This window comes from Corapipo altera, unplaced genomic scaffold (genome assembly GCF_003945725.1).
Source record: "Corapipo altera isolate COAL_440 unplaced genomic scaffold, ASM394572v1 150, whole genome shotgun sequence".
Classification (NCBI taxonomy): domain Eukaryota; kingdom Metazoa; phylum Chordata; class Aves; order Passeriformes; family Pipridae; genus Corapipo; species Corapipo altera.
In genome coordinates, this window is record NW_020884941.1 from 2690911 (window position 1) to 2707029 (window position 16119).

Here is a 16119-nt window from a genome sequence, read left to right on the forward strand (position 1 = left end):
GGGTCATTCCTCAGGGGAAACGTGGAATGGGGGCACGGGTGCGACACTGTTCGCCAAAGGGGGGGTTGGTATGGGGTGAGGGCTGTTCTCCGGGCGGGGGAAGAAGCCGTCGCTGAGGCGATGTGGGGAACGTGGTGTGGGGACATTTCCCGGGGGATTAGTGTGGGGACAGTGTGGTGGTCCCTGAGGGTGTGTGGAGTGTGGATCAGGTTGAAGAGGGAGCCGCTGCTGGGGAGTTGTGGATGGGACAGGAAGGGTTCAGCTGCTGCTCAGCGCTGCTGTGGAGGGGCAGGTGAGTTCTTGTCCACAGGTGTGGGAGCACCAGGGATGTCAGGGCAGGAATTTTAGGGAGAGGACACTCGGCATGGGACAGACACAGCTGTTCCTCCAAGTGACATGTCTTGCAGGGTAGTGCAGTAACATCTGTTCCTAGTCTGGTGTCCCTTGCCTGGATCCTAGCAGCACAGAGTGAATTTTAGAGAGATTATTTGCTTTTCCACCATCTTGCATACCTAGATAGATGCATAGATGCTACATTACTGGGAAGTAGCTAATGACCTTTCTTTGGCAGTGGCAGGGGGGTAGTTTCACAGGGTGAATCAGCAGGAAAAGAATTCCAGAGTCCTTCCACTGTGTTTCAGAGCTTTAGGACATGATCCTCAGGCAGTCCTGATTAATTTAAAGTTATGATTGATGTTTATTTGTTTTCTTAATCAGGCCTGAATGAAGTCTACAACACCTTCATGTCATTCTGCATTTTTCACATCACCACAGGCAGCAGTAGTATCTGTATAAATATCTTAGACATGTGCAGGAAAGCTCTTCGTCATTAAATATGTAACATTTGAGCAGAAATCCAGATACAGCCCTCATGTAACAGTCATACTATTAACTTTCTGAATTGTTGGGATGTACCTATCCTGTACATAATTGTAGGATTGTCAGGAAGTAAAACATCAAAGAGAGTGGGGTTTGACAGTGTTGGGTGCTTTGGTAGAAGCCTTGCAAGAGCCATAAGCTTTGTTGTCTAACAGCTGGTGGGCCTGACAGGCAAGTTTCCCCAGAATTGACTCAGAAGTGATTCAGAGGTTAAATGTAACACACTTGTTTATAGTGTATAATAATTGTCACAGACTGAACTGATTAATGACCTGTCCTAATCTAATCTTTCTCCTTGGAATTAAAAGTAAATGTGTGGACATTTAACTATTTTAAAATTGCTTTTATCATGTGTTTTGTTCTTACACTTGTAGGGGATTTTTAACCCCTCACTCACTGAGGGATAAAACACACTCCCCTCAGGTACTGAGCTGTGTTAGGCTGTGCAGGTGAGCCAGGTCAAACGGGGGCTGTTCTCCTGTTCTTTTTCATACCACAACTGTTCTTTTAGAAAATGAGACAATGGAGGTCTTGGAGCTTCAGAACTTTTGTTCAGGGAGTGCAGGAAAGAGTGAGAAAAGCCTGAAGTTGAATGGGGCTTGGAGCAACCTGGTCTAGTGGAAGGTGTCCCTGCCCAGGGAAGGGGGTGGAATGAGATGAGCTTTAAAGTCCCTTCCAACTCAAATCATCCTGTGATTCTGTGTAACTTCTGTGATCAGATCAGTAACACCCCAAAAAATGTTGCAGATCTAGAGAGGCAACCTGTGAAACTCAGAGATCAGCAATCTGAATGTGAAAGAAGCAAGTGGTGAATGATGACTGGGTATCATGAGGGAAGGGGACATAAGGCAGCAAAAGAAATCTGGGAAAAGTATCTGCAAAAATAGGTGAAGCAGACAAGGTACTAAGGAAATCCAAAGAAGGAAAAGTTAATTCTCTCCTGAACAGGAAGGTTGAAGCCATATTAGCAATAATTTATGCATCATCAGATCAGTGTACCTGTCTATAATAGAATAGAATATATACTGTATATTATATAAAAATATATGTTTTATATATAGCATATATATGTATGTATGTGTGTGTATTTTCCCTCTGCCATAGAATTAATGATGTAAAGTAATTAAGAGGTAAAAATACTCCAGGCTAAGTGTTAGAAAACAGGGAAATAAGGCAGTCTGGATGACATTGCTGTGCTGGAATGGAATGAAGAGAATCAAGACAGTCAACAGTGTCACAGCTCTGTTCTGATTTTGTGGGAAGGCATAGGATTACTTTTTGTTAAAAGTTACTCAGTAGATAAACCATTATCAAGGTGAAAAAAATAAGGTAAGAAGGACCCTTCAGTGTTCTGTAGAGAGATATGGTCAGTAGTTTGGACAATTCACTTAGCTTTAGCTATCTCTGTTGTAAGATAGGTTCAAGTCCTACCCATCTCCCAAAGGCACTTTGAAAAAGCAGAAGCACAATTTATTTCTTCAGCAGAGGATTACATCTCTTCCTGTGTCTGATCAAAACAAAGCAGAAAATGCACAGATTTTTTCCATCTGCGGATAGGACTAGGACACTGTCCCTGTCTCCCTTGCATACAAGGTTATACCATCCCCTGACAGTTTGTTTGTTTTCTTAAATCTTGGTTTATCCCTGTTGATGCCTAAAACCCCTTTGTTATCTTCCAGAAGCTTTGGTCAGCACTGTGGAATTCCTGGTATGAGAAGGCAGAGAGTCAGGGTAGAGAGGAGATCCTTGCTGAGCTGCTGTGACCATGAAGGCAGTGATTTTAATCGTCCTAATCATCTTCTCTTCGCTCTCTTCAGGTAAGGCTGATGCAGAGAGGGAGAGAGAAAGGTGACCTCTGGGGGGGGGTGACCTCCAAACTAATGTGTGCTTTGGTTTTGTTTTCTTCTGTGCAAAGAAGTTGCAGCCTGAGCTGTGCCTGTGGTTTCCATTTGCCTGTATTTTTCCTGTTTGATCATTGGCAGATGGTGACCCTGTTAGTTTTGAAGCTGCTTGATACACTCAGTGTATCCTTAGTGATTCAGGGAAGGTTTGTTTCCTTTGAATACTTGGGATCTGGGTACTCATCAACGCTGTCAAAATGAGTCAGTGAACTTCAAGCTGCTCCCCTCTAAATCCACAACGGGTTGTCCTTGGAATTGTACTCAATTAACATCAAAACAAGTGGAGTACTAATGTCTGATGCTATGCTGGAAGAAATAAAACCTTTCATCTTTTAATTATAAACATTACTTATTCCAGGTAATATTTTTGTGTAATATTAATAGATCACCAGAGAGTGAAATGCTGAAACATCTGGAAAAGACAATGTAGAGATGTTGTGGTGTTTGCTGGGCATTCAGTCCTGGTTTTCATTACACGGCTTAAGATTCTCTCGAGCTGCAGTAACTGCAAGGTCTTAAACTGAGGGGGGTTTTTTTTGTGAAATCCTACAAGTCCTGACTTCTTTTTTGATGCTACAGGGAAGAAATTCCGCTGGTGCACCCTGTCTGACCTGGAGCAGAGGAAGTGTGCCGAGCTGTCCAAGGCGCTCACGGCCGTGCTGCCCCTCGCCACTGCCACTGCCTTTGCCAGGATTTCTTGCATCAGAGCCCACAATACCTATGACTGCATTGATAAAATCAGGGTGAGTTCACAGAGATTTTTTTAAAGCTGATTTGGACTCCAGATCCTCTTTTAAAAGAGTAACTGGCAAACAGAATCTCTGGGAGAATAAAATGATACTGAAAAGATAGAACTGCATATTTGCAAAGTGCATGGTTGCTTGAGAGGCAAGAGTTAAATCCCATGAGCATTCTACTAGACATACTGTTTCATCCCAGCTAATGCCCTTGCAATCTCCAAGAAATATAGAAAACTGCTGGGAAATAAATGGATAAACCCAAACTATTAAAGTAGAACTTACTCAGAGCATTTCCCTTGTTTGTGTGTTCTGGTCCTACTCCGACTGTAATTAATATTTAATCTTCCCTTTCTTCCATACTATTTTTAGCCCCTAGTCAGTCTTTTCTGAAGTAAAGAGCAAAGTCTTTTGCATATAAAAAATTTCATTTTGAATAAAATTACACATCAGACCTTTTGTAAGTGTAAGCTCTTGTAACTGAGCAGTTCTGCAATGGAATTTTCATAATGCTAAATGCTTTGACAAAAATCATTAATGGAAAAGGAAGATAAGCATTTGCTGTAGAATAATTTCATTAACATTTACATTCAGTCCTGGTTGCCTTCAAAAAATGGAGTCCAGATCTGACGTGGAAAACACAACAAAGAAAACTTTCTTGTTGGTTCAGGGAATAATTTATTTCATGTTTTCATTCAGTCTTGCAGCTATTTTAAATAAAATTCAGTTCAACTTCCTGGGTTATGGAAAGATTATACCCAGGAGAACTCTGAGAAGGATTTGGGGTCTGGGGGAGTAGTAGGGGGAAATAGGAGTTGCTTTTTTCTTCACTTGACATCAGAATTGTGTTTTTGGAATGGAAGACCCAGAGAAGAAGGGAGAAAGAATGTTAGTGGAAAAGAACTGGTATTTTTTGAAGATAACTCAGCCTTCATTGCTAATATTTCACCATGTTTTGTAGTAGGAGTTCAATTAAAAACAAATGCTTGTAAAAAACACTGGTTACTGCTTCTCAAGCAAAAAAATGTGGTCTTGAAGCTTCTGTTCGTTTTCTTGTAAACACAGTTGTTTTGAGAGTTTTGCTCTTGTTTTTAAGGCAAATAAAGCAGATGCTGCTTCCTTGGATGCTGGAGATGTTTACTCTGCTGTAAAACTTTATGGTTTGGCAGTGGTGGCAAAGGAGATCTATGATCAAGGTAGGCTGGTAAAGCAAAAGAATAAGCTGTACTTCTGATTTGGCTAAGAAATTACTCTAGAGTTCTTGAGAAAAAAAATCTATGGTTTTTTATTAACTTTATAGGAGTATGGAGGTGGTAAACAACATTTTCTAAAATACTTAGTAATGATGAATAAAATCCCAGTGGTGCTTTGTGCCCAGCAGCCTTTCTGCCTGTGGCACTGCCACTGTGACAGACTGACTGTACCTACCCCTGCCCACAGCACTGCTGGGCTGGAGTCTGCATCTTGTAGGGAATAAGAAGGATTTTACTCCATCTGTGTCAATTCTTACACCGTGCTCTTTATCAGCATAACTGAACGTTTACTATCAGTTCTTTAAGAGATTATCTTCTCTCATGAATTAATTCTCCTTCTCACCCTAAAAGGTGAGAATATAAGGGGGAGAATCTTATCATGGTAAGATTCCTATTCTCTCCTGTCAGTCCTGAACAGTCTGCAGTGAATGATTTGTAAGGCAAGAATAAATAAGTCTGAGCCCAAATCAAGCACACGGTAGAAAATACCATGGGACATGAATCTGAGAAAGAAGCCAAATTAGCAGATGGATGTAGGAAGAGATTAATAAGGAGAAGGTATGAGAACAGAGATGAACTTTGTTTTGGCTGACACACCGTGAAATGGTGAATATGTTCTGAGGATAAGACGTAGGAGTTCTTTCCATTACAATACCTAAAGAGTGTGATGCAAATATTCAAAATTCTTGAGAAGCAGTTGCATTGTATGATGGAGCTGGATGGGCTTGTGAGCTTTTTCCACCAGATTTTTACATTCTTTCTTGCACATCACTTGCATCACTTGTTTGACAAGGTGCCATGTACCCAGTGTATGGTACATACACTGGTTTCTGGCATCAGCACCTACATTTAATCTGCCTAATGTAGATTTTCCCTTGGCCACGTTCACAGAAGTTGTTCAACTCCTGTACACAGATGGAAGCTGCAGAATTGGGATATATTTTTAATTTCTGTTACATATTTTGTGCTACTGCAGGAAATTGTGTGTTTGCTGTGGCCGTTGCCAAACGAGGAGCTCTGGATATCCAGAGGCTGCGAGGTGTGCGCAGCTGCCACAATGGAGCCAGGTGGACATCGGGCTGGAATATTCCATTTGGCTTCCTCCTTGCAAGAAATGACCTTTCCTGGGATGAGGCACAACCTCTGAGCCAAGGTGGGTGATAGGAGCCACAGGGCTCTGCCCTCAGCAAGAGTAAGTGAAATGCCAGCAGATGTGGGATGAACTGGGCTGTGTGGAAATTAAAGGGATTTGTGGATACTAGGTCCTCTTGGAGTGTTTCTGCTCCTGGCTCTTAGGTCTCTTCAGAACTTTTCCAGTGATCTCAAAGCAGCAGAGTTGTTACCAGAACAGGAAATCTTCGTGTTCTATATGTAATGTCTAACCAGCACAAAGATGATTTTAAACAAGCAAAATTTGATCACTCTGTTTACAGCGAATGTTTCAGATTTGGAGTCTAGAGGAAGTTAAAGCTGCATTTGAAAAACTTATTTCTTTCTAAAACCACCATGGTCTTAGTTATGTCCATGGTATGTGTGGCCCCTTTTCCTTCTTTTTTTTTTTTTTTTTTTCCTTTTGCCTCCTTTCTTTCTTTTTACTGTGTTTTGGTTTTTCCCCCTACACCTGCAGCAATCAGTGAGTATTTCAATGCAAGCTGCATCCCTGGGGTTGGTGTTGCTGCTCCTCGACTGTGTACTCTCTGCCAAGGACAAAAATCCTATGTCAGAGACAAGAACCACTTCTGTGAGACAAGCAGCAATGAACCCTTCTATGACTCTGAGGGAGCCTTCAGGTGAGCTCTGGGACACTGGCACTAAATTCACCCTTGGGGCAAAAAGAACTTGTAAGGGAGGAAAGCCAGGTGACATGTTAACAGGATGGCATTTGTCTTCCTGCAGGTGCTTGAAGGAGGGAGTGGCAGATGTTGCCTTTTTAGATCATCTAAGAATTCTGAGTGCCACAGGTAATCCTAAAAACTCAGACTGCTTTTAATCTATGGATGTGCTCTTTCCTGCAGAGGAGTTTGGGGGTTATGCCAATATTTATGTTGTTTCCAGTGAAAATTCAATCCATGTGAGCAGCTCAATAGTATTTCTTGGCTGTCCACACAAGGAAACAGAAGAGGAAAGGGTAAGTGAGCAATAATTGCTCACAGGAGAGTCTTAGAATGGAAGCATAAAGATGTTTTTATACAGGTGATTTCTTTAGACTAAAGTCTCTGACACAGCTGTCAGTATTTGCTTTGCCTGAGTTATAAGATGCCTTTTTAAATTCAGTGTATTGAGCTGCTGGGACTTGAAGTTCCTGTACTTTGTACTTTTAAACTCAGTCGATCTCTTTACTGATGTTTTTGAGGGTGGTTAGCAGTAGTGTTAGCAGGTGAGTATTTTTAAACAAACATAGTTACAGGGGTACAGCTTAAAGGGTATTTTGAGACACCTCTGGCTGAGATCCCTCTCTTTTTTAAGAGAAGAACAAATCAAAGACCACTTTCCCAGGTGCTCTTGGTACCCTGTGCTGCCTGCATAACCTTTGAGCAACCTCCCCTGAAATATACCTTGCATTCCCTCTCTGTGCCTGCTGCCCAGTCATGGCTCACTTGGCAGATTCCTGAGTGTCTGCTTGTTTCAGAGTCAGAAGAACAGGAATATGAACTGCTGTGTCCTGATGGGAGCACAGCTGAGCTGAGCCAGTACAGCACCTGTAACCTGGGCAAGGGGCCCGGCCGGGGCATCGTCACCCGCAACAACTTCCACAAGATCACCAACAAATTCCTCAGCATGATCCAAGTGAGTGCATTTTATAAGCTGTAGATCTCCAGACACAGGTTTTTCTTCCATATTAGTGTGGTGATTATCTCCCAGTTTGCCTTTTTTCTTGAGAAATTTGTAGTTAGTGTGAATAAAGCCCTAAAAATTGTTCTGGGGAAGGATCCTGCACTGGCTTCTGGAAGGTTTTACTTTTCTCTGAAGTGTTCTTCTGTAGGAGGCTGGGAATAAATAAGTAAAGAAGGGGAAGATGCCATAACACCCAAACTGCAAAATGGCTGATGATGTTCATCCTGCCCTGGAACTTAAGTGAATTTCTGTGTAGCTGAGGCAGATGTGCAGGTTCTGTCAGGGCTCACCTTTCTTCCTCCTTTTTCTTCTCAACTTCTGAATGGTATCTGATATCTTGGCATCCTGGAATCTATTTGAAGCTGAACCTGAAATGCATGCTTAAAGAATTTATGAAGCCACTCAGCCCTTAAATTAGTTCAGTAGACAGTGAATAATTCACCCCAGTGGGCTGTGCTGTGCTGTCACGCAGACCCTGGCAGAGAGAGGTTATACACAATCTTTCCTTTATTGAGAAACTTCATGTGCCTTTGTCAGTGCACTTATTAACACACCTTAGCTGTGCAGCAGAGGTCCTGCTACACTTCTCAGTGCTTTCTTCTCTCCCAGTGCCATCAGGCTGAACGGAGCTGCTTTGCACGTGCTACTTTCCAGTCATAAAGTACAAGATATCTTTGCACCCCTTTGCTGCACAAATGTTTCTCACTCAGTTTTGCTTCCTTGGTTGCCTTGCCAGGGTAGGAGACATTGAGCACAACCCAATAAATTGGAATAACTAAACTAGGAAAAAACCTTAAAAAAAGTGAACCATGTAATGCTTTTAGGACTGCAACCATCTGCTCACTGCACTTCCTGTGGGGTTTGTTCTGAGTGCTATGTTACAAAGCACTGATGTGAAGGGAGGGAAGGATGAGGCTGCCTGTTAGTGGAACGACGAGCAGATTTGTCGCAATTAAAAGTGTTGTTCTTGTCCCAGCGCCTCTTTGGGCGAAAAGGGAAGGAAAGAGCCAGATTTGAACTCTTCACTTCAGCTCCCTTTGGGGGAAAGAACCTGCTGTTCCGAGATGCCACTCAGCACCTGCAGCTTCTCGAGGAGCAGCTGGAGATTGCCTATGTCCTTGGTCTGGATTATGTAGCTCTCCTTAAGGGACTGGGCCACGAAGGTGAGAGGCCTTCCAGAGGACTGTAGCTAAGGAAAGGGAAGAAAAAGTTCTCCTTCCATGTAATTCCTCCCTGCCAGGCACAAGTGCACAGACCCAAACATCCCCTTACCAAATAACAGATTGGTGCATTGGTGAGGTGATCTCACTGTGCTCCTTCCCTCCCTCCCAGGGAGCTCTCTGGAGAACAGTGTCGTGCGCTGGTGCTGCATCAGCGATGCTGAGCTTCACAAGTGTGAGGAGTGGGCACTGAGCATCAAATCCGACCCCTTAGTCTGTGTCCAAGCAACTTCCATGACCAAATGCATCGAAATGATCAAGGTAGGAGACTCCCTCTGCTCGGAGTGTGTGATAAGAGTGCACAGGGTGTGTGTGTCCTGGTCTGACCTGAACTAGAGGAGGACCAGCTTGTGCACCAGAGGAACAAGTGGGAATGAGAGGGAGTTTGTGCAGGGGAATTTCTAACCCGTGGAGAGGCAGAGCTGCTTGGATACACAACTGATGCCAATCCTGGTTTTGTTCTTTTCTGGAATGCTGCTGGCAGAGCAGTGAGGCAGACGCGGTGACCCTGGACGCCACACACGTCTACATCGCAGGGAGGTGTGGGCTGGTGCCTGTAGCTGCAGAGTGTTATGGTGAGTTCTCACGTGACCTTTTCAAGGAGAGAGGGAGTCAAAAAAGTGCCATTAAGAATACAGTTAAATTTTCACAGTTTGTGATGTTTTGTGATGGAAGCAGGAATTAGTGTATGTGTCCAAATACTCTCCCCAGCTGCTCCACTAACTGTCTAACATTTGGTCTGTTTATTACATCCCTTCTGTAAAAGGGACAGACGTGCTGGTGTGGCTGAAGAGGATCACAAGGGTTTTGTTGGTGTGCTGCCATGTAAAAGGAGTGACAGTAGTGGCAAGATCCTTAATAACTGTCTCTCCTCTCCAGGGGGAGATTGTGCCCAAGCTGCTGAGATCATGGAGAAAACAGGAAAACTAATTCATGTTAAGCACAAAGGTAACAGAATAACTTTGAGAGGGCAAAATACTTAGCTCTTCCTGAGACTGCTCTAGGGTTTATGTAAGAATGTATTTGCATGTTTGTTTGGAAGAAAATTTTCTGTTTAGGACAAGAGCTTTGTGGCTAAGCAAAGAATGCAGGTCCTGTACTGCAACTGAAATATTGTGACAGGATGAGGGAGGGAAGAGGGGGCTGTACCTGTCTGGAATACGTAATTGACTTGCTATAACCAGTTTTTGTCATTGTTTTGCAGCACTGCCACCTGTTTATGCTGTTGCCTTGGCTAAGAAAAGTGCCAAACAGATTAACATCCATAACCTCAAAGGAAGGAGGTCCTGCCACAGTCACCTGTACAGTCCTGCAGGGTGGTTACTGCTGTCCAGACACACAGTGGGAGCTCTGGGGAATGATACCCAGAACTGTGACATTGGCTCTGGTAAGGGCTGCTCTGGATTATCTGTTGACTAGACCACGAAAATCTGAAGCCCTAAATCTGGGAGTAAAATGAGATGGGGCCATGAGGATTCAGCCAGCAAGTGATTGCAGTCTCAGAGGGTGTCGAAGCAGCGTTTCCCCATATCTGACTGTGTGTGATTCCTCACAGGATTTAGCCCTCTTCTTGCTAGCTATTAGGATGGAAATCCATTGCTGTCTTTTCCCATGTGTGAAGAGGTTTTGGAATGCCTTGCCTTAACCTCACCTCGGTTTTCTTTCCTCAGCTTATCAGAATTACTTCTGGAAGGGCTGCATGCCGGGAGCAGATGGCAACATGTGCAAGGTGTGCATTGGGGACAGTGAGGTGGAGGGGGCCCGAGTCTCCAGCAGATGTGCTGCAGGTCACAATGAACAGTACTATGGCAACATGGGAGCACTCAGGTGAGCTTGTGATCAGAGTCAGAAATGCAGAGCAATAGCCAGAATTGGATTATTATTTTGCTGATGATTTCCTTGGAAAGTTTTTTTCCTCCTTTTTGTTGAGCAACTGGCTGTATAAACTTTTGCCAGAGTGTATTTTGTTTTGGTTGCTGTTGCTATGGGATGTTCAGCTGACTGGTGATTTAAAATAGTCCTGAAACCATTTCTAGAGCAAGGCAATGCTTCCAAACATGTAGGGCTTAGAGAATTGGTACTGACTCATTAAGGGGAAGGATTGAAAAATAGTTGAGAAGTCAGAGAGCAGAGGTGATGTGGGAGGAAACAGGGTAGGATACAGGAGGTAATTAGACTGGAGATACCAAAAAAATAGTTGAAGACAGAAGCAGAGAAGAATCTTAAAGGTGAAAGCACTCTTATAAAAAAATATATATATAATGCATTTAGTTGAATTACATTTCTTTCCTGCCCAGGCATGGGCAAAGGTGCACATTGTGCCCACAGCTTTGGCTTGGGAGCTGCTGGAAGGGATGACGGGATTCTCTTAGCAAATATGTGAACATATATGAGACCTATACTGACATCACCAGCTTGTTCCATGTGACAACCAAGTTATTACAGATGGGAGGGATGCTTCCAGCTACTCCTCTTTTAGCTTCAGGTGACTGTGCAAATGTCAGTCATCGTGCAGTGGTTATCTCTGATCGCTTCTTGGTTTTTTCCTGCACTAGGTGCCTAGTTGGCAATCCCAGTGGAAGAAGCTTTGGAGATGTAGCTTTCCTGGAACACTCTAACCTGCTCCAGAACATAGAAGGTGAGATGCAGATATTCTCTTTCCCTTTGAGAATGTTCATTAGCATCAGTCACTTCCCACAAAGTGACCATCACTTGTGAGGATCAGCCTTTACAGGTTTAATCTGGGTCCACAGTTTGGTGTTTGTGACCAGAAAACTGCAAGAACCTTCCTGCATGTGGGTGTTCCAGTAAAGCTCAACACTCAGATACTGTTAGAGAAGGAAAGAGGAAGAATTCCTGAGTGCAAAGATCAGTGTGTGTGTTGGGGGATAGTCATCCTTGGAGACTGCACTAATTTTTGGAAAGCTCAAAGCTTTAAAAAGCAGAGGATTTTCCCACCAGCCCTTCTCCCACAGGCAGCCAAAGTGCATTAAAACCCCATTGTTTTTAAATCAGAGTTTCCAGAATGAAAATGGCAGGTAAGGGCAGTGCTGTGGGTGTTTGTGCTGGGAGATGTTCTGTGGCTTCACTGTGACATGGCAACTTCCTTATGTTGTTTCACAGGCACTTATGGGATAAACAGGTCTAACAGCTTAATAGGCAGAAAACACTGCAAATTATTTTGCCTTTCACAGTTTCTAAAATAGCAATGTTACTACACTGTGAAATATTTAATTTCCTCTGGGAAACACTGATCTTTGCAACAGTCTAGCAATTGGATTTTGTTGATGAAAATGATTTTGGTTGAAGGAGCTTAAATCCCCTCAGTCTCTTAAATGATGTTTACTGCTCTGACAGCCCAAACATGCTTTTCATAGAGTCGAGGGGAAAGGGAATCCTCATTTTGTTCAGCCTCATGAAGCACATTGAAATTCTATTTTAGGCAATTTCAGTAACAGAAGAGACTTCTTGAAGAAAAGAATCTCTCTAAGATCAAGTGGGAATGTAAGGGCCTGGGAACCCCCAGGAAATCATGCAGCAATGAGCAGTTTGTTTGGGGAAGCAAAGGACATGCAGGCCAAAGTGCTTTGTGTCCAGAAAGGGATCTGGTCACAGATGAAGATGAGACATGATAGGCCTTGATGTTACTGTGGGTTTAGTTGAGAGGCACAGCTTAAGTTCACTGACCTGTTTCCTCAGTGCAACCACTACCCTGGTCCTTGTGCATTCCCAATGAATGACAACACAGACACTGTGTCTGTTTGGGACACACTGACTAAGCTTCTTCCTCTTCATTTCTAACATTTTTCATGAGATTCACCCTGTCTTCTGCTTTACTTTTGAAAAAGGATTTGCTTTCACTTTGTTTTCTTTTTAGATCTGGACAGCTCTGGTTGGGCAAAAGGTTCCACTGCCCTTGACTTTGAGCTGCTGTGCCCGGACGGGACCCGCGCGGCTGTCACGGAGTGGCCGGGGTGTCACCTGGGCCCCATCCCCCCCAGCACTGTCATGACTCGCCCAGTCACTGTCACTAAGATCTATGACTTCCTGCTGCAATCCCAGGTAAGGCAGGGAACAGGGAAAAGCTTGGCTTGTTGTCACCTGTTATGTACAACTCCTGAAAACCCTGTCAAGATCAAAAGCTTTCTATACTACACACATGAAGTGCCTTCATATCCAGTATGAAAGAATTAAAAATGTGCATAGGGTGTTAAGAAAATAATTATTTAGGTTCTCTAAAGGGGTATTTTGGCACCAGTTCCTATTCAGCAGCAGCCACACTTTTGCTGAAAAATAAAGCACTGCAAAACTGCATCTTCTTGTACCAATAAGGACAGTGCTAGATAAATGTGGACCCTTCTTTCTGCTATACCTAAAATTGAGAGTCACCAGCTTAACCTTCTACTTCTGATCCAAGCTGTGAAACTTACTTCTTCTCTCTTTAGGAATCTCTGGGAAGCAAATTGGATTCTGAATTCCAGCTCTTTCAGTCGTGGAGGTTCGGTGGAAGTGATCTGCTTTTCAAAGATGCTACTCAGTACCTCGTTCCTGCAAGTCACCTGAGCTATCAGGAAATCCTTGGAGATTCTTTCTTCCAGCTGGCAGAATCAGTGTTTAATTGCACACCTGCAGGTAAAGTCAAGTCCTTAATTCTGAGTTAGAGAGAAATGCAGCAGGCAGCCCCCTGTGCACAGCTATTGCCCTTTTGTTTAGGCTGTGTGGGAAAGTATGTTCTACATAATCCTGTTAGGAATAATTTCCCAAGGAGTCCTGTGTTTGGAGCTCCTTTAGAACTTCTGAAAGCTCCTATCTCAAAGCACTGAAAGTGGAGCTTTGCAGAAACAGAATAACCAACACATTGTAGAGCAAATATGAGGTTATTGAAATAGGACTGTTTTACTCTCACTCTGAATTTTTTCCCCTTCAATTCCAGGGATCAGTTCAGGAAAAAGGACATATAATGTTCATTTCTATATGCCAAACTTGGGGAAAAAGATAAGAAATTTTATATTTAATTCTTGAATTAACCTCAAAATAAGTTAAATAACTTCCTTTTTAAAAAGATCACACTATAGGGATTAAGATCAAAACCTTTATAAAACTCATCCCTTAAGGTGGCTTTTTCATTATTTTCCACTGAAAACTGTCTTAAGTGTGAAGTGTGCATTTAGCTGTCAGCAAAACTGGCACTGCCTATGGATCTGAAAATCTGTATTGAAGTAAATGAAGGTTACACATGAAATTAGACTTCTGGGAGTCTAAGTTGTTAAAGAACTGAAACTCAAAGGGGTAATTTTACCTCTATTTTAATGAATAGTACTTGAAGAATTTATTACTTTTAAAGCTGATAGCATCTTTAGGTATTTTCTTTCTGGTTTGTAGGCATCCTGGACTTCTGCAAACAGGATATCTGTGCATCCTCATCCAACTGACAGTGATACAGAGGCTGTCCAAGGCACATCACCACATCACCATCATTATTGAAAACCAGGAAATGTACAAGTCCAGCCCATCCAAAGCAGTCAGCAAGGAAACAAGCATCTCTAGAAATGTATGCTGAATACCTTCTTGTCTTTTTTTTTAAAGCAGGTTTGATGTTTATGATAATGTCAAACTACTCCTTTCCTGTTTGGAGCAGGGCAGCACAGGGAACAGCACAGAAGTAGGATCAGCAATTCTCTACAACTACTCTGGAGAAATCAGCATTTTTGTGGAAATAGCAGGGCCAATACCATGGACTAAAATACAGACTGGCATCAGTAGCACAGGTTAGTTGGTAGCATTTTGCCTTGCTTGTCTTATAAAGAGTTTCCATGCAACCCCCCCGCCCACCACACAGTCAACTGACATTTTGGTAACTGCAGCATTGTCCTCCTGTATCTGTGATTTTGGTTGCAGCCAGATAGTCCTTGCAGAATGCACATCTATGCCATAGGATGTATATGTAGTTACTATCAGAGCAGTGGTCTTTTCTGCTTTTAACTGGGAAAATGTATTTGCTTTTTTAACCAAGGATTTTTACTACTAAATGAAACCAATTTTTTTTCTCACAAATAAATGTATTAAGGCATTTAAGAACCAGCAGAACTGGATGCTTGCAGCCTTAAGGTGGAAAAAAAAAAGCAATGGATATTCATTCTTCTCAAAACCTCCAACCATTATTTTTTAGTACTTTGACACTTTGAATGTAAGATTCTATGAATGGTCAAAATATTACTTATCAATTAAACAGCATGGGTTTTACAAAGAAAAAAGTGGCTGTTAGTGGATGAAGATTGAGAGTGGATGGCTCTTCATGGGCAGGCTCATTTCAGTTTGTGAGTGTTACCACCCTCTGCTCTCAGACAAGGTTAAGTTTTTAATTAACAAAATAATTTAAAATCCTTCACTCAAAACTTTCCAGACCTTGCTACGTATGTTGCAGCTGTATAAACCTCAGCTATTAATAAGTGAGATGCAACTAGTGCAGACAATAAAGCCAGTGTATCTGCCATATAAAGGAAAGACATAAAAACCCCCTCCACCAAAACCAGCAAAGCCAGGCAGCTGTACTCAGTTGTAAAAAAATGCTGCTAAAAATACCTGGCTTTAAACAGTTTCTTCCAACAAGTTTTAAACAATTTGTCTTTCCTGTTGTGTGACTTACAGTCACACCTCTTCTGCCCCTTTTCACTTCCTGAGAAGGAAAAACTTTGCACTCTGGCTATAAAGTGTTTAGGATTCAGTGCATCTGAGCTGAGACTGTTCTCCATCGTGTTTGTGCCATTGTTTGACACTGACTCACCCAACGAGAGGACCCAAATCCAAACTCCTCCACCTTTCCCAGGAAGGTAAAGGTAATGGCTAAATGGTGAGTAAAGCAAGTCCCAGTCTGGTAACAGAGCCAAGTCCTCGGATGCTTGTTGCAGCCAAAGAGCTGTAGCCCTGAAGGAGGAGGGGAACACTAGAATGCTTCCTTAGCCTCTGAGGTGCTCCCTGCCTTTCCTTGCTGGAGCTCCCATGCCCTCTGCGGGGCCCGTGGAGCACTGCACCTCGGAGAAGGCAGTTCTGGAGCAGTGAAGAAATGCACCCGGAGCTTAGCTTTGCCAAGCTGATCAGTGATCAATCGAAAATCTGGGTTATACACAGCATTTTAGGGGTTGGAAGGGCAGGAATGCCATTTTCTGACACAGACAGTACAGGCCTTGGTGATGGTCCTGTGCTCCAGCTCTGATTCCCAAGCATCAGGTGATGCCTTGCACAGCCTGGACCACTGGCCAGCTCCAGCCTGGAATCTCAGCTCTGAGCAGAGCAG

The 16119-nt window shown here is 43.0% G+C and overlaps 1 protein-coding gene across 6 annotated transcripts in view; it reads left to right on the top strand.

Moving 5' to 3' along the window:
* Positions 1–75: 75 nt before the first annotated feature.
* The window catches only part of LOC113955805 (melanotransferrin-like), a 35495-nt gene continuing 19451 nt past the window's right edge, over positions 76–16119 (top strand). For 3 of the 6 annotated variants that reach the window (XR_003530661.1, XR_003530662.1, XR_003530663.1), the window contains exons 1-18: positions 76–292; positions 2559–2696; positions 3360–3523; positions 4614–4713; positions 5747–5923; positions 6398–6560; positions 6667–6731; positions 7400–7557; positions 8582–8768; positions 8938–9086; positions 9310–9400; positions 9705–9773; positions 10030–10212; positions 10496–10652; positions 11381–11463; positions 12703–12887; positions 13271–13457; positions 14208–14593. Coding sequence is in view for 1 of the 6 variants with exons in the window: in XM_027661684.1 (XP_027517485.1) it covers positions 2645–2696; positions 3360–3523; positions 4614–4713; positions 5747–5923; positions 6398–6560; positions 6667–6731; positions 7400–7557; positions 8582–8768; positions 8938–9086; positions 9310–9400; positions 9705–9773; positions 10030–10212; positions 10496–10652; positions 11381–11463; positions 12703–12887; positions 13271–13457; positions 14208–14257 (2220 nt within the window). In the remaining 5 variants the exon portion in view is untranslated. Of the gene's footprint in view, positions 1767–2558; positions 2697–3359; positions 3524–4613; positions 4714–5746; positions 5924–6397; positions 6561–6666; positions 6732–7399; positions 7558–8581; positions 8769–8937; positions 9087–9309; positions 9401–9704; positions 9774–10029; positions 10213–10495; positions 10653–11380; positions 11464–12702; positions 12888–13270; positions 13458–14207; positions 15422–16119 lie in introns of those variants that run through there. The other 3 variants (XR_003530665.1, XR_003530664.1, XM_027661684.1) reach the window with 3 other exon arrangements.